The sequence below is a fragment of the Canis aureus genome, chromosome 18 (genome assembly GCF_053574225.1).
Source record: "Canis aureus isolate CA01 chromosome 18, VMU_Caureus_v.1.0, whole genome shotgun sequence".
Taxonomy (NCBI): Eukaryota; Metazoa; Chordata; class Mammalia; order Carnivora; family Canidae; genus Canis; species Canis aureus.
The window spans coordinates 18,368,402-18,386,568 of record NC_135628.1 but is presented as its reverse complement, the minus strand read 5'-3'; the positions used below and the strand labels follow the sequence as shown (position 1 = coordinate 18,386,568).

The 18,167-nt window shown below is 41.4% G+C and overlaps 1 protein-coding gene across 4 annotated transcripts in view; it reads left to right on the top strand.

The window, feature by feature from the left end:
- The window catches only part of WIPF3 (WAS/WASL interacting protein family member 3), an 83,427-nt gene that overhangs the window by 4,263 nt on the left and 60,997 nt on the right, over window positions 1–18,167 (top strand). For all 4 annotated transcript variants that reach the window (XM_077856364.1, XM_077856363.1, XM_077856361.1 and 1 more), the window contains exon 2: window positions 15,015–15,165. In XM_077856364.1, the coding sequence (XP_077712490.1) occupies window positions 15,073–15,165 (93 nt within the window). In that variant the 5' untranslated portion in view covers window positions 15,015–15,072. The remainder of the gene's footprint in view (window positions 1–15,014; window positions 15,166–18,167) is intronic.

Genomic DNA, 18,167 nt, shown 5'->3' with positions numbered 1-18,167 from the left:
GAGGCAGAGACATAGGCCGAGGGAGAAGCAGGCTCCATGCACCGGGAGCCTGATGTGGGATTCGATCCCGGGTCTCCAGGATCGCGCCCTGGGCCAAAGGCAGGCGCCAAACAGCTGCGCCACCCAGGGATCCCGGTTTGAGTCATCATTTATTTGTTGTATGGTCTTGGGCAAATGACTTCTCTGTCCCTCAGTTTTCTCATCTGTAAAACAGACGTAATAATAGTACTTATCTCATATTTAGGGTAGATAACTTAAGATAGGTTCCATGCAGGGACGCCTGGGTGGCTCAGTGATTGAGCATCTGCCTTTGGCTCAGATCATGATCCCGGGATCTTGGGACCAAGTCCCACATCGAGCCTGCTTCTCCTTCTGCCTATGTCTCTGCCTCTCTCTCTGTCTCTCATGAATAAATAAAATCTTAAAAAGAGAAAGAAAGTTCCATACTTAGAACAGTACCTCGTTCATAGCAATGGTCAGTAAAGTAGCTGCTGTCATCTGATGCTTTTAAAAGTTGTTTGCCTTAAATGGTTCCTATCCCATAAAGCATTTGAGGAGTTTACAAAAACAGGTAATAAACATAAAATTAATAGCGAATGAAACCAGGGTAAAGAGAATGCACAAATTAGAAAGCACGATAAAATCAGAGGTAATTTAGAGAATAAGACTCTATCATAAGGTGCAGTTGAGTTTACTATAAAGTCTAGTGTAGTTTCTGGAGAGAAGATTAAAAAATTTGTCAGAGCTTCCCAGTAGCCAAAACAGAGAGGAAAACGCAAATAGTTATTTGATCCACAGTGACCATGAGATAAAAACAGATCAGTTGCACAGTTTTTCCTGGTCCTAAAACCTGGGATAACTTTCTCCTGGCAGGTCTTCAAAGGAATCACTGTTGCCATAGAGATCTAAGTGTTCCACAGGGTCCCTGCCCTGAAGACAATGGAAGTTTTGTGGTAGAAGGCAATAATAAATGTTTCCTAGAACATTATGGACTGCAGTTCCGGAGACATAAACCCAGAGCACAGTCCAGCAAAAGTTCTTCTGTGAAGGGCCAGTGAGCTGTGGTTTGGGGACATGCTATTTTCTTAGCTATGTTTACTGAGGGCCTGGGGGAGTAGAAAGATTCTTTCTTCCACAGATTATAATTCTTGTGAGAGTCATGTGAACAATCCCATCTTTAAGAACATTCATTTTGGCTAAAGCCATTTAAATATACCAGCTCAATTTACCTCCTCCAGAAGGGTGTTTCATGCACATATGCTCATTAATAGGGTTTGTATTCATGAATTTTCTTAATACAGTAGTCCCATAATCTCTGTTTAGCTGCAAATTTTATCCCATTGTCCGGAAGAAAGAAAAATCCAGTACTCAATACTACCTCTTAAGGCCCTTAATGCTTTCAGTACTTCTTGGTAGTAAAAATAAATATCTTGGGGACACCTAGTCAGTGCCAAAGAGCATCTGCCTTTGGCTCAGGTCATGATGCCCGGAGTCCTGGAATGGAGCCCCACGTCAGGCTCCTTGCTCTCCCTCTTCCTGTGTCCCTCCCCCTCCTCATGCTCTTTGTCTATCTCTCAAATAAATAAAATCATCTTTAAAAAAGAATAAATATTTTGTTTTTAAATTTTTTTTGGTAGTTGAAATGGTCTTGTCTTTTTTAGTCTCTCTCTGTTATATACCAATATAATACCAATGTATATAATAACACTGATAGATGTGTTAGTTCAAATGTGATTTCTAGCAGTTAAAATTGCATTCAGCTACCAAAACCAACAAAACAAAAACAACATATACATTAGAATCTTTTTTTTTTTTTTTTAGATTTTATTTATTTATTCATGAGAGACACAGAGAGAGAAGCAGAGACACAGGCAGAGGGAGAAGCAGGCCCCATGCAGGGAGCCTGACGTGGGACTCGATCCCGGGTCTCCAGGATCAGGCCCTGGGCTGAAGGCGGCACCAAACTGCTGAGCCACCCAGGCTGCCCTAGAATCTGGTTTAAACAGATACAAGTTTATTTATCTTGTGGAACTAGACTAGACTCCCAAGAAAGGCAGTCCAGGGCTGATGCAAGGGCCCAAACAGTACTTTCAACTTCCTGATTCACTGTCCTTAACCTGTAGGACCTCATCTTACATCTGGTTGCCTCATGGTTACAAGTTGGCTGCTGCATGTCTAGGCTTAGAATCAGGAAGAAAAGGAAGATGTAAATGCCCAAAGAGTGAGGGCCCTTCCATTAGAGAGGTGTTACCTTTTTATTCAGAAAGTAATACCCTCTTTAGCTACTTCCACCTACATCTTGTTCGCCAGGATGATGTCACAAGATTGCTCAAAATATAAGGGATTCTGAGAAATCAAATATTTTTAGCTGAGTAAATTGCAACTGCTACCACCCCACCCACAAATTAGGGGTTTTGCTATGAGGAAGAAGAGGGAATGGCTATTGAATAGGCAATTAGCATTATCAGCCACCTGACTTACTGCCATTATTAGCCACGTCCCTGACTTAATTAGAAATTACAGAAGGCAACTCAGTAGTTTAAAATGTTACGCATTTCCAGATCTTCATACAATTAGCATGAGAGAATGAGACATACCCAACTGCCTTATGTGAAGATTCCTGAATCACTATCACCAGGCCTGATTCTTTCCTAAATTTCAGATCTAAATTTCCATTTGTCAAAAGCATCTCAGATGCTCCAAATTAAATCCCCTTCTCCCTGCCCATCTATGCCCCTCCGACCACAAACACACTTTCTCCTGTCTGCTTATTTTAACACTAGATTGTCTCGGCCAGGAGCACTAGGGTTATCCTGGGCTCATACTGCTGATACCCATTCCAGACATCCAAACTAATATTCTTGGTTCTATCCCATTTACCGTGATTATAATTCAAATAAATATCCATCCTCACTCAAGTGGATCCCCAAATTGCTCTACCCATTTGCTGCTTTTCCCTATAATTCACTCTCCACACACAGGGCCCCCAAGGTGCTGTTTTTAAAACACAAGTATCTAACATCTTTCCTGTCTTTAACAGCCTACAAAGTAAGGCTCTGTGAGCACCATGCTGGCTGGGGCTGGCTGCCGCACACCCCATGCATGCACTGGTGGCAAAGCTTTGCTCATACCCTCCTCACTCCCTTCAACCATGGAAGGCCTGCTTCAGAGGTTTCTTATGCTTTTTACGTATCCATCACCCATGGAACCAATTAATTCATGTTTCCAAAACACTACATATTTGTATTAATATTTTTTGCCCTGGATTCTGTTTTGCCTGATACTAATCACACTGCACCAATTGTTTTTTGTAACACAGCCTTCTTGGGTTATAATTCACATACCGTAAAATTCACTCTCTTAAAATGTGCAATTCAGTGGTTTTTGGAATATTCAGAGTCACGCGACCATCACTATCATCTACTTTCCGAACATTTTAATCACCCTAAAAAGGAACCCACTAGCAATCACTCCTCACCTTCTGTCTCCTCAGCCCTGACAACCACCAATCTCCTTTTTACTTTTATGGACTTACCTATTCGGGATATTTCGTATAAATAAGACCGTACAGTATGTGGCCTTTTGCAATTGGCTGGCTGGGTTGCTTGCTTTCCTTCCTTCCTTTCCTTCCTTTTTTCTTCTCTTCTCTTTTTCTTTCCTTTTCTTTCTTTCTTAAGATTATTTATTTATTTGAGAGAGAGAGCAAGCATGAGCTGGAGAGGAGGGTCAGAGGGAGAGGGAGAAGCAGCCTCCCTGCTGAGCAGGAAGCCTGCTGCGGGGCTCTATCCCAGGATCTTGGGATAACTGACTGAGCCACCCAGGTGCCCCTGGATTGGCTTCTTTCACTCAGCATAATGATTTTGGGGTTTATCCATGCTATAGCTTATATCAGTCTTTCATTCATTTTTGTTGCCAAATAATATTTCATCCCACAGCCATTTTGTTTATCCACTCATAAGTTGATAGACATTTGGGTTCTTTCTACATTTTGGCAATTATGAACAATGTTACTGGAAATACTCATGTGGAAGTTTTGGTGTGGGCTTAAGTTTGCATTTCTCTTGGGTAGATACCTGGGAGCGGAGTCAGTGGGTCCTATGATAACTGTTGGACATTTCAAAGAACTTTCAGACTTTTCCAAAGTAGCCACACCATTTTGCATTCCCACCGGCAGAGTACAGTTAGCTCTGCCAAAGGGAGGAGGATCTCCCTGCAGAGCAGTGGGCACCTGAGAGTGTTTTAAAGGATCAGTAGGAATTTTTCAGGTGTCAAAGGCTGTCATACACAGCCTGAATAACATGGACAAAGACGCTGAGATAGAAAAGGTATGTAAGAAGATGTCACAGATGTGGTGTGGGTGAAGTATAGGATGCATAGAACAGAGTGGAAAACGAGATGTAGAAATTGCCTCCATGGAAAGGGGTATGTGGTAAAGCAGGGAATGATGCCCCTTGGCCTGGGAGGTACACCCTATGGTCACTTGGCTATCACTGACCTGTGCTTGCTGCCATAGGAAAGGATCAGCCTGGTGAGGGATGATGGCTCCTTGCCACCGACTGTTTGAGGTTCTAGCAGAACGTCAAGGTGGACAAGAGACTACAGGGGCCACAATCTGCGTGGTCCTTTTCTGGCCCAAGCCAGAGCAGTACAAATAAGGTGAAAAGACTTAAAGTCTCAGAAGTGAAACTTGAAAAGGAAGGATTTATCTTGTAGCCTTGAACCCTGTGCCACCTCCTGTCTTCACATTATTTCCTCAGTGGTTCTCAAAAAGTCATTTTCAGGAGGGTTCACCATCCTAAGTGAAAATTTACCACCTTAGCCTTAGAGAGTAAAAAACGCCCTCATCATAAAATCTAGTGTCATCAAATAAATTAAGGAAAGAGGTGGTAATTTATTGTGTAAAATGACTCATTATTTTATAATGTCGATTATGGGTTTCCATTGCATAATAAATTCCTTTTGTATACTTAAAGCATTCCTTGATTTTCCAAAATTAGAGATGCCATTTTGCAGAAGCATAACAGTTATATGAAATGAGGCTTACTTATAAATGTGTGATTAATATTATGTATTTTTAATTAGCCTCGTTCTTCTTTTAGCTCGTTCAAAGGCAGCAAAAAAAAAAAAAAAAGACAGGAAATCAATATTTTCTCCTTTCAGCCTTGGGAACTGCACACACAATGATTTTCGTCACAGTTAGCTATAATTTAAATACCGGAGTCAATGATAAATATAATCAATATTTCCATTTTTCCCTTTGCCAAATATGTCCAAAAACCATAGAACGTTCAATGAATGACCTGGGAACAAATTTGTGTTTCAGTTAAGAGTCTTATAAAAGGAAACTAATTTATGAGCTCATTGTAGGTATGACTTGCTAGGTTTCATATTAGATTGTGGTTAATGTATATCTTAATTTTAGAACTCACGTAGACAAGACTATATTAATCCTTTCAGCATTTCACCAGATAATTAACTACAATGTCCGATCAGGCCTGAGCAGATTCAGCTTCAGGAACTATTGTCATCAGGGCGGTGTTTCCCAGGTGTTAGAAATCCTTCCCATCACCTCGGTGAGAGTGAATGGACACTCGGTGTGGTTTCCCTTTCACGTTTGTGTGTCAGTTCCAATTCTCATACAGTATGAGAATCCATCCAGCAGGCTGGATCCATTCGTGGATTAAATGAGTCTATAGAAAAAGAGCCTTTCAGTAAAGGACACAGTGTCCCAATGGTGTAGGGCAGAGAATTTCCGCAGCCTTGATATTCTGCAACAGAGCTTTACAAACTTGAGCAGGCATAAAATCACTTGTTGAGAAGATTCTCCCAAAGATTCTAATTCAGGAGGTCTGGGATGGACACTGTGCCTTGCTTACATATTTCCACATTCTAGAACTACTCAAAGTGTGGTCTCCAGACCAGCAGCGTTGACCTGGAAGCTTGTTAGAAATACAGAATTTTAGGACCCACTCAAACTACTGAATGAGAATCTACATTTTCATAAGATCCACCCCCCCACCCCCACCGTGATTCATTCTCCATTAAAGTTTGGGGAGCATCACTGTAGATCAGTTTCCCAAAGCACAAAGGCTTAAGTATCACCAGGGAAACATGAAATGCATTGAAATGGTATATAGACAACATTTTAACAATGATTACATTCACTTTTTTATTACTTTCTATTTATGTATGACTTTCTATATACATTATGGAAATGTATATAGACAACATTTTAACAATTATTGCATTCGCTTTTTTATTACTTTCTATTTATGGAAGATGATTTTGGTTTTCCATTTATAGCGATAATTTAAAGTTTCTTCTGCAAAATAAATGTATCTAGCTAAAAGAAAGTTCAGGTGGTATGGGATGTGACAAAAACTATAAAAGCCTTTTATAAATTTTAAATTTTTTTTATTTTAAATTCTTTAAATTCAATTTTGTTAAAATATACTGTATTACTAGTCACTGGGGTAGAATTTACTGATTCATCAGCTACCTATAACACCCAGTGCTCATTCCATCAAGCGCCCTCCTTAATGCCCACCACCTAGTTTTCCCATCTCCCCACCCACCTCGCCTCCAGCAACCCTCAGTTTGTTTCCTAGAGTTCTGCATCTCTTTTGGTTTTCCTCCCTCTCTATTTTTATCGTATTTTTCCTTCCCTCCCCCTGTGTTCATCTGTTTTGTTTTTTAAATTCCACATATGAGTAAAATTATATGGTATTTGTCTCTCTCTGACTTACTTCACTTAGCATAATACCCTCTAGTTCCATTCACCTAGTTGCAAATGGCAAGATTTCATTTTTTCCCGTGGCTGAGTGATATTCCATTGTGTTTGTGTGTGTGTGTGTTGTGTGTGTCTATATATATACCGCATATTCTTTTCTTTTTTTTTTTTCTTATGATAGTCACACAGAGAGAGAGAGAGACAGAGACACAGGCAGAGGGAGAAGCAGGCTTCATGCAGGGAGCCCTACGTGGGATTTGATCCTGGGTCTCCAGGATCGCGCCCTGGGCCAAAGGCAGGCGCCAAACCGCTGCGCCACCCAGGGTTCCCTATACCACATATTCTTTATCCATTCATCTGTTAATGGACATATGGGTTCTTTCCATAGTTTAGCTATTGTGGACATTGCTGCTATGACATTGGGGTGCAGGTGCCCCTTTGATCACTATGTATCCTTTGAATAAATACCTAGTAGTGCAATTGCTGTGTCATAGGGTAGCTCTATTTTTAACTTGTTGAGGACCCTCCTTCCTATTTTGCAAAGTAAAACCCATGTGTTTTTAAGTGACTTAAGTTAGCTTGGGCTTAAGAGCATGGACTCTGGAGACAGACACCCTAGGTTTGAATGCCAGCTCCTCCGCCAATTCATTGTGTGACTTTGGGAAGATTTCTTAACCCTTCTGTGCTTCAGTTTCCTCATCTGAAGTATGGGGACAATTGTAGCGCTTAATCTGATTGGGCTGTTGTGGGGCTCAAATCGGTTGATATACAAAGAGCCTTAAGAACAAGATCTGATACATAGTAACAGCTATCACAGAGCTAACTTGTTTTACTATTCTCCAGAACATAAATGGTCAAGGATTTTTTTTTAACCTGTGTTTTTTATTTCCCCCTCCCCGTGTCCCCTGCTTCCCTGCTTATTCAGCCCAACGTGCCCCAACTCCCCCAAAAGGCTGAATATTTCCAGGACTTTTATACCATTGAGGAGAGTGAGGGTATCAATTTCCATTTGGCCTAAACCAGGACAATGTTAACTAGGAGAGGTGACGTGTGGGATGTGAGATCTTATGGGTGGGAATTCCCAAGAGAAGGCTATGCCCAGAGCATTCACTCATCACACAATGAGGAAGGGACAGCAGAAAGTGAACACTCTAAATCATTTTCACTGTCACCAGGAGAGGTTTTTTTTTTTTTTTTTCTTTATTATTTTCCTTATAGCTTTGGCAACTTTTTTTTTTTTTTTTGGCAACTTTGCCATGTGTTTTTCTTTCTTTCTTTTGTTTTAAGATTTTATTTATTTATTTGGCACTGAGAGAGAGAGAGCGAAAGACAGCACAAGCAAGGGGAAGCAGCAGGCACAGGGAGAGGGAGAAGCAGGCTCCCCACTGAGGAGGGAGCCCCACATGGAGCTCCATCCCAGGACCCTGGGATCATGACCTGAGCCAAAGGCAGACACTTAACCAGTTGAGCCACCCAGGTGCCCCTATCTTTCAAGAAACCTTTTATTTGTGCCTTGTATGCTCATGGGCCTGTGGGTTGTGATTTCCTGGCCACAAGACACCTTTGATAACTAGATGATAGACAGAGCTGTAGTACCCTGCTGAGACCATCATGTGAGCAGTTGTTTGTCACCTGGGGCTCCTTCACCTTTATTAGTTCAGAGGTGAGAAATCTCTGCCTGGCTCCCTCATTTCACAGCCAAATAAGAGACTCAATGGGACAACGACACAACATAAAAAGTCATGAGTGCACAGAGAAGTTTATTTTCAGATTCCTACTGAGATGTATTTTAAGAACCAGCACAAGGAACTTTTGTCAAATAGTAGCAGTAACCCTTCTTGCTTATATTTTAAAAATAGGTACACATTCTACTTGTCAACAACTGTAATCTGACAAACTACTCTTGGAAGGAAAAAAAAAAGGAGCGTATAGTTTAGTCAAAAGCAACTAGTGTGTAAACTTGTTTACCATAAGCGATTTCTCTCTGATAAAGCTCAGTTGGTGTACATATACATAGAGAACTTTTTATTTTAACAAGCTAGGCAAGCCCACTCCACATCTATTTCTGAATCAGGTGCGGAAGGAAGGAAGGATGGGAGGGAGGGTTCATCACCCACCCCCACACTCCCAACCCCACTAGCTCCTGGTAGAGAGGTTGTATTATGGCAGCCCATGGATTCTGTATGACCTGCAGGTATGTTCTGTTGGCCCAGTGATTTTTAAAAACACTTTTTGAATTAGTTACCGACGTTTCAAAACTGGGCTTCACACCAAAATCTGGATTTGGGGCTTTGGGGGGAAAACCGAAAGGATGTGGCCATACTGGGTTTGCATTCCCACTGAAGGGGGGCCTCCAGCTGCAGACCCACACTGTCACTCCTGTGAGCCAGGGCCCCTCCACACCTTGTCCTTCCACTGTTGTGACCACTGAGTCACAAATCAGCTCCCTGCCTGCAAGGGATCCTGGGAAAGGGAGCTCCTGGCTTCTGGCTGAGGGGGCCAGGACTCCTCTGAGAAGTTCACCATCTTTTGAACTCTTTTCCAATGCCTGAGGAGATGGTGGATGGCCACAACAAGACACATGTCCACCCCTACCTGAGAGAAGAGATACTTGCAGAATAGTGTAGTGTCATTTCAGCCCCTCTGTGATTCTGGCCTTTTTTCTCTTCTCCCCTCCCCCCTACATACAGAGCCTCCCAGGCTTGCTTTCTCCCCTTTCTCTGTCTCTGCTCATATGCTACCCTCCCTAACTAGAACAGCCTCCTGTAGCCACCTTGTCACCTGCTGAAGAATGCCATAGCTTCTACCCAACATTTATCTACTGCCCGCCCCCCCCCCCCCGCCCTCCTCATATTGGAATTGATGGTGACATTCCTGAGCGCTCCACAGCCCTCTTGGGACATGTGTCCCGCTCCACCTTTTATTGTAGTTATTTGTGGGGATGCAGGTGGTGGTGTGATGCTGATAAATATAGCTTCCAGTTAAACATCGGCTGCCTGTCAAGACCTCTGTAATACTCTTCATGTACAGTCTTTGTTTTAGTCCCGACGACCAACCGAGAGTTAAGCATTCTAGACAGTTTACAGGTAAAGAAAATGAGACCCCCTGGGGCTAAGTGACTTGATCAAGGCCACACAGCTGGGAAAAGCACACCTGTCTGACCCTGAGAGCAGCACTGTCCCCTGTACTGGGGGGGGGGGGGGCTCTCACGTGGAAGTGGCATTAGTTTTGCCGCCCTCCACACCTTCTAAGGGTGTTTGGATATCTAACCTGCGTCTCAGCACTGTTTTTCAGTTATTTCATGAGTCGGGAGAAAACACAAAAGCCTTTGAGAATCTGGCTTTTTTTATCCTCGGCATTTTTTTTTAATACATTACAGAGCAAAATAACAGTTTTAAGTGTGTCGAGAGAGCACAAAGCTTCAAAGAGCTCATGGTACAGCCTGTGACTTCCTGGAGCTCAGCATTCTTAACTGTCAGATTTTAACAAATACTTCTCTAGGTAATTGCTTAATTATTTTATCTGTCAAGAAAAAGCCTTCAAAGCCATCAAGTACCACATGTAAAAATACCCTCTAATCCTAGAGTTTGAAACATCATCCCAGGGAGTTCAGCAAGACAGAAGCCCAGTGGCACCTGATTACTCTCAGATTTCTCAAAATAAAATTGAAAGGACAGCAAGGATGCCTAGGTTCAGGAGGAGCAAGTGCAAGAATTATGCTTACCTACATGAGGTCCTTTTCACCTGGGGGTCTCAGGAATATTTAAAAATCTTTGCATAATGGAAGCAGATAATATGACCTGGATGATACCAAGTTATTAAAACCAAGAAATGAGGTTTTGGATCAGAGAGGCCAGAGCTTTAACTCATCTGTTACTCTTTCTGAAACTTGGAGGAAACTAGTAAGGTCTCTGAGATAAAATTTGGTTCTCTATCATAGGAAATGCCAGTGCCTACCATAGAGTTGTTGAGGGCATTAATCGGAACAGTGTGTTATAAGTCCCTGATGCAGTGCTGAGCCCATACAGGGGGTTCAGAAAGTTATCCTGTCGATCCTCATTATTCACGGATTCCATAGGTTGCTAGTCACCTACTTGTTGAACTCTATTTGCAACTCCAAAGTCAGTATTCATCGGCACTGTCATGTACAGAGTGGGGGGAAACCTGGGGCCTCCCCGTGCACACGTGCTTCCCAGCTGAGGTCCAACGAGGCGGCACTCTGCATGCTTGCTCCAGGTCTCACGCTGTAAACCAGTGTTCTTTGCACATCCTATTTAGTGCCATGTTTTTTGGATTTGTGTGCTTGTTGTTGGTGAGTTTGCTCGTTTAAATGGCCCCTCCCAAATATAATGCTGAAGTGCGATCTAGTGTTGTGCATAGAAAGGCTGTGTTGTGCTTTATAGAGAAAATGTGGTAGAGAGGGCACCTGGGCAGCTCAGTGGTTGAGCATCTGCCTTCAGCTCAGGTCGTGATCCCAAGGTCCTGAGATGAGTCCCACATTGGGCTCCCTATGGGGAGCCTGCTTCTCCCTCTGCCTGTGTCTCATGAATAAACAAATAAGATCTTTAAAAAGAATGTGTTAGAGAACCTTCATCTAGGCATGAGGTATAATGCTGTTGGCATGGAGTTCAAGTTAATGTACCAACAATATATATGAAATGAGGTGTCTTATAGCAGAAATACACATAAAACAAGAATCTGTATTAGTGAATTCACAAAAGCCTTGTGACTAAATGTCCAGAGGAGTCTAAGTCTTTGTGTTTCTGTGGAGAACAGTGGTTCAGTATTTGCTAACTCAGTGTCTCTGGCAACTTTATAGAATATAACTACTGCACATAATGAGAATTGGCTCTATTCTATTAAGTTCCTGTGTTGGGCAACTTAAAAATTAGTGGCTGTATACATTTAAACTCCAGACTCTCCATGATGTAACACAGTTGAAGTTTTTCATTTTTGTAAAGTCCAATAAAGGATTTGGTGGATGGCCTTAAAGAGAGTCAGGAACCCAGATTTCTTATATCTTGTGGCTGTACCCACATATCAGACCTTTCCTTCCAGCCAGTGGATGGAGGAAGAGAGGAAAACTGTGGGTAGAAAGTCTTTATGGGCCTCATGGAAGACATCACGGCTGCCTTCATTCTGTTGGCCAGAGCTCAGTCACATGGTCACATCTAACCACAGAGGACACTAGGAGATATAATCCAGCTGTGGGCTAAATGGTTGTATGAATAGTTCTGCCACAGTTCTCCTTAATTCCTTCCTGTGGCCATTTTTTTCTGAGATAAATGACCTTAGGTAAGTGACATTTAAGTTTCTAAAGTTACTTTCCTAATCCCTTTCCAGTTCTTCACCAAGGGAAGCAGGTCTGACTCCTCTCATCCGTCTTGCTTAAAAGATGTAATCCTCATTTAATGAGACCTCTATGTTTTCTTGTTCTGTGATACTTCAGCCAACCCTTTAATCCCTATTGTAAAGTTTTGACTGAAATTATTTTGCCACTGAATTAAGGATCACAAAGAGATATATACCCAATGCCTTTCATGAAAGAAATTGTTAAAACACAAATAGCTGATCATTCATCTTTGTTCCAACTAAACTGTGAGCTCACATCCAACTTCCTTTAGCATTCAGCCAGTAAAATAGTAAAACACCAGCTTTATCCGACTAATACACACAGTTTGTTTTATTGTATAATAAGATAATATTGATGCTACTTAGAAGAAATATCTACTACCAACTGGCATCTCTGCTCAATTTTAATATAGTTTTATTCTCTGGACTCTGATGAATATTATTTTTTTCAGTCTTTCTGTTCCTGTTTTACTATCAAGGAAAGAAAGAGTGACACAGAAATTATCAGGTGCTAGTAACTTTCAGGGGAATACTTTATAAGAAAATTGTGGTCTTGGGCAGCCCCGGTGGCGCAGCGGTTTAGCGCCGCCTGCAGCCCAGGGCGTGATCCCGAAGACCCTGGATCGAGTCCCACATCAGGCTCTCTGCATGGAGCCTGCTTCTCCCTCTGCCTGTGTCTCTACCTCTGTGTGTGTGTCTATGAATAAATAAATAAAATCTTAAAAAAAAAAAAAGAAAATTGTGGTCTCCTAAGGTGATCAGCTCATGCACCTCTTTGGAATTCTTATAAAAACTATCATGGATTCTTTCCACATGAAAGTGTAACTTATGTGTATATCTTATACCACTTTAAATTTTTTTATATAATGTATTTGAGAGAGTGAGTGCATCTGTGGGAAGTGAGGCAAAGGGAGAGGAAGAAAGAGAATCTCAAGTAGACTCCCTGATGAGTGAAGACCCCAATACAAGGCTTGATCTCACAACCCTGAGATCATGACCTGAGCCAAAATCAAAAGTAAGATTCTCAACCAACTGAGCCCCCCAGGTTGCCCCATCACGTTAAATTTTTTGTACAATTTTAGGGGGTTCTTAACCCTGCTGAAAACAGGGCAGTACCATATGATCCAGCAATTCTATTCCTAGGTATATGCCCAAAAGAATTGAAAGCAGGGTCTTGAAGAGATACTTGTATATTGATGTTCACAGTTATATTCACAGTACTCAAAAGGTGAAAGCAACCCAAGTATCTATCAACAGCAGATGAATGGATAAACCAAATGTGGTGGGTGCATACATACAATTAAGGAAGGAAATTCTGGCACATGCTACAACATGAATGAAACTTGAAGACAAATAAGCCAGACACAAAAGGACAAATATTATATTTGAGGTACCTAGAATAAGCAAATTCACACTAAAAGTAGGCTAGAAGTTACCAGGGGCTAGGGGAGGAGGAATAGAAAGTTATTATTTAATGGGCACTTGTTGGGATGATGAATAATTCTGGAAATGATAGTGGTGATGATTGTACAACATTGTGAAAGTACTTGATGTCACTGAATTGTACACTTTGCAATTATGAAAATGATACATTTTGTAGTATGCACATTTTGCCACACACAAAAAAAATCATGTTGAGAAGAGGCTGGACTTTAGAGCTTGGGAAGCCTGGGTTCCAGTCTCAGGTCCACCCATGACTCTCTGTGTGGGATTTGGTACAAAGTACTTAATATCTCTGAATGTCAGTTTTCTTACCTATAAAATTGGGATTAAACTACTGACCTCAGAGGCTTGATGTGGAAATTACTGTGATTAGCCGGTCACATGGCAGCCACTCTACACAAAGGTAAAGAGAATGTGTGTGAAGTAAGCAAAATCCAGGGGACTAGGTTAGGAACAAAGTTCCAGGTTACATAATTGCTTTTTGCCTCTAAGAGATAAGAATATTACCATTAAATAATACAAATGGTAGGAGTTTAAAGCTAAAGAAACGGGCATGGGCCTTGCTCTATCCTTCCACTAACTAGAGAGACAGAAGGAACACAAAACCACCCTGGCCTAAGATTGATGTTTATTTTTGTTACCACTTAAATTGTTAGATTCTTCTATAGGTTTTCCTCATTCTTGTAAACTGTGGGATTTTTCCTTAGTATACATTTTAAGCTTTTTCAGCGTGTTTTGATGTGGATTCTAAGAGACACACACACACACACACACTCACCACCCACTCCACAGTGAAATACCACATTTATTTGGAGATCATACATCCTCTAATATTAACTGTTTGCAACATAACCATATTTGCAGAATTGTGCCCCGAAGCCCCGTCTGTAGCAAATACCAGATTGTATAGAAACAGCAGCCCGGCAACGGCAAGAAGAGTAAAAGCAGAAGAGAAGGAAGCAGGAAAATGATTAATGCACTTTGCAAGCCTTGTTCAAGGCTGGCATCGTGAGTAACATTAAGCCCGTGACATTCAGAAAGGTTAAATTTCATTCCATTTGCTCTGCTTAGGAAAATGGGAGTATGTACAGAATATTTTTAAACTGCATCAGAAAGGAAAAAGCGAGAAAGTTTAATGCTAAGCAGATAGGATGCAGCTGTTTGGAAAAATCGTTATGGAATGAGGTGTTGCCACTGACATATTTCTATATTCTATTTCTATTGAGACATAAATAGCTAGATTTCATCAGTTTTATTACCTAAGTCTCTCTAAAATCTAGCTACTTCTTTTGTTTCCAGCACTTGACCCAATGCCGGCCCCAGAGCGGGCATTTGGTATTTGTTGAAAGAGTGAATGGGAGGAAGAATGAATGAGTGGACAAGAGAAAGGAAAAAGCTATCCATTCTTCGCCTGGGCCTGCATGATGCGTGCTACCTGCGCATGAATAAAGACACTCAAGTTGAAAACTATCTCTTTTCTCCCTTTCAGAGCAGAAACCGTTCTCTTGGGACCATTCAGAAGCAAAGAGACGCCAACGCTGTGACATATGCCGGTGCCACCGCCGCCACCACCTCCTCCTCTGCCTCCCCCTCCCCCACCGCTGGGGGCCCCTCCTCCTCCCCCACCACCAGCGCCCCCGGTAAGACCTGTTGTTTTTCAGTCTGGGTTACTGTTGAGCATAAGCTGCTTTGGATACACCTGAGCAGAAGGGTTTTAAATGTTCAGAACCGGCCACCACCTAGCTCCCCATCTTAGGAGCTGGCTCTGGGGGCTCCAGGGTCTGATTCCAAGCCAGCCTGGCCAGGTATTTCTCTCCCTATTTCTCAGCAGCATCTCAGTGTCCCATACAATCGTCTGCATAATTTCTCCTCTGATTCCTGCTGCTCCATACAGGCCTCCCGAGACTCCCTAACTGGCTCTCCCATCTCACTGGAAACCTCAGATGAGAGGCCATGGGGACAAGTGCACAGTAGTGTGGGCCATGCAGCAGAGTCAGCTTCCAGTGCCCACCTGGATGGTGGTAACGTTGCTTGGGCTTCAGTGGCCTAGTTCTAGGCCCGCGTAAGAGAAGCGTCCTATGAAATGCCACAGTGAAACATAAATCCCAAAGGAAATTTCCCTATCTACACAAGCCAGAGTTCATTCCATTGCAGTTTGTATTACTGGATACTCTTTTTTGGTTTAATAGTTTGGGTTTAGGAGAGGCACAGAGGGCAGTTGCTTTGTTTTAGAAGAGGGATTTCTCAACCTTGGCACCACTGACATTCAGGTCCAGATCATTTTTGTCATGGAGGGCTGTTCTGTGCATTGTAGGTTGTTTAGGAACATCCCTGGCCTCTACTCCCTAGATGCCAGTAGCACCCCCCGATTGTGCCAATCAAAAATGTCTCAAGACTTTGCCAAATCTTCCTCAGAAGTGTAGTCATTCCCCCGTCATCTTAGAAGAATATTTGTGCTTAATACTGTCAATGAACCTTTCTTCTGAGGAAAACCTAGAGCACTTCTTACCCCTCAGCCTTCATTCCACGGGCCACTGCAGAGAGCCAGGTCTAGCACTGACCACGGCTCCTGTTTCTAGTGGAAGATGAAGGATACGGATGCCATGGTGATGTGGGCATGCAGAGGCAGGGCTGCCTGGGGTGGTATGAACCAACAGCGGAAGCCAGGAATAGAGCCTCACCTGCCATCCTCCCCTGATGGGAGCGAGGGCATGCCTGGGTGCCACCCTCTATGATGTTAGCTTTGCACGCTGACCATATCTGATGTGCCACGGACACAGACCTGCCTCAAACTTGGCTCTTGCTCTTGAAGAGAGTGGAAAGAAAACACATAATGTAAATTATATCTAAAAGCTCTCTAACCAGTATAGAAATACATGTTGGAATTCCACTGCTGAATTTGATCCCACAAAGTTGATAAAGGAGATGGAGTATACATGGAATACATGGGAATATCATGTGGCTCTTGCACAGACTTGCCTGCACTGAGAAAGTGCCACTTCCAAGAACTTCAGATACCACAATACACAACACTGTAAACTTAGCCAGAATAAATAAACTTATCAAAACCCATATTGTTGGAGATTTGGGGAAATAAGCTCTTTTAAACACTACCGATAACACTCAAATACCTGGGACTCAGTACATGTTGAATGAGTCTTTCTGGAGTGTTCTCTGGCAGAAAACAATAAAAACCTAAATGCATCGTGCTTTTTCCTCTGGTTATTGAGTAGTTTTGTTTTTGAGATTGACTTAAGAATTTAACTCTAAAGGAATCAAAAAGAATTTATGTAAGGATATTCACAGCAATGCTATTTATTCTAATGAAAAATTGGATCTTAAATGGTTTATGAGAACTAAATGAAATTTATTTCATGCTGTTAATTAAAAATTGCATTATATCCTAGAGTTAATTAAAAATTGTATTTATAACTGTGCTGATTATGGAAAGCAGATATGGAATGATGGATTAAAAACAAAACACATTTTGTGCATAGTGAAATCAGCTATATAATATATATATGTAGCAAAGATCAGAAGAGAATTTTGAATATTGACAATAAAATTTTAAGTTTCATTAGGCAGTTCTTTAAAGATGCTAAAGTTCATAATAAACAAAAATAATTCTACATTTGGTTAATTTTTTGCATTCTCTGCCCCATTCCTAAATTCTTTCGAGGAGGAAAATAATCATGTAAATTTTAATATTTTTAAAGTGCATTTTTCTACAATCTGGGAAAAATATGTACAATGCATATTAAAGGCAAAGAATTAACATCCTTAGTATAGAAAGGGCTCTTATAGATCAATATTTAAAGGATAAATAGAAAAATGAGTACAGGATACGACCAGGTGAAAGAAATACAAATGTTCCAACCTCACTATAATTGAATAAACACAAGTTAAAATAATGAGAAACCATTTTCATCTATCAGTTTGATGATGGTATTAAGTGTTGGCTCTTAAATGTCAGGAACCAAGCACTAATCGTTCTTAATGGGAACAAAACTTGGTATAATTCCGTAAAGCACAAATTGTTAATATAGATGAAAACCCTTTAAAAAATGGCTAGACTCTATGACCCAGTTTCACTCCAAGTAATTTTCTCTAAGAAATAGATGGAGGTGCCTGGGTGGCTCAGGATGAGTTAAGGATCTGACTCTTGGCTTTGGCTCAAGTCATATTCTCAGGGTTTTGAGATCAAGCCCCAAGTCAGCCTCACACTTAACAAGGAGTCTGCTTAAAGATTGTCTCCCTCTGCCTCTTCCCCACTCACTTGTGCGCTCTCTCTCTCTCTCTCTCTCTCTCAAATGACTGAATTTTCAAGAAAAAAAAAGAAACTAATCATAGGTGTACAGAAATATTTATCTACAGGATATAAATTAAACACTTATAATAGCAACCAAAAAAGAAAGAAAAGAATCTAAAATTTTGATATCAGGAGATTGCATTAAAAATGATTATGTAATCCATATAATGGCATAGTAGGAAGCCATTTAAAGTCATATCAAAATTATTTTGTAACTTCCAGTGTCATGATTGACTCAGGCAAGGATCATCTGTGAAAGCTAAAACCACTCAGTGAAAGGTTTTGGGTGAACAGGATGTTCACAGGATTCTAAGTATCACCCAGATTACTTGT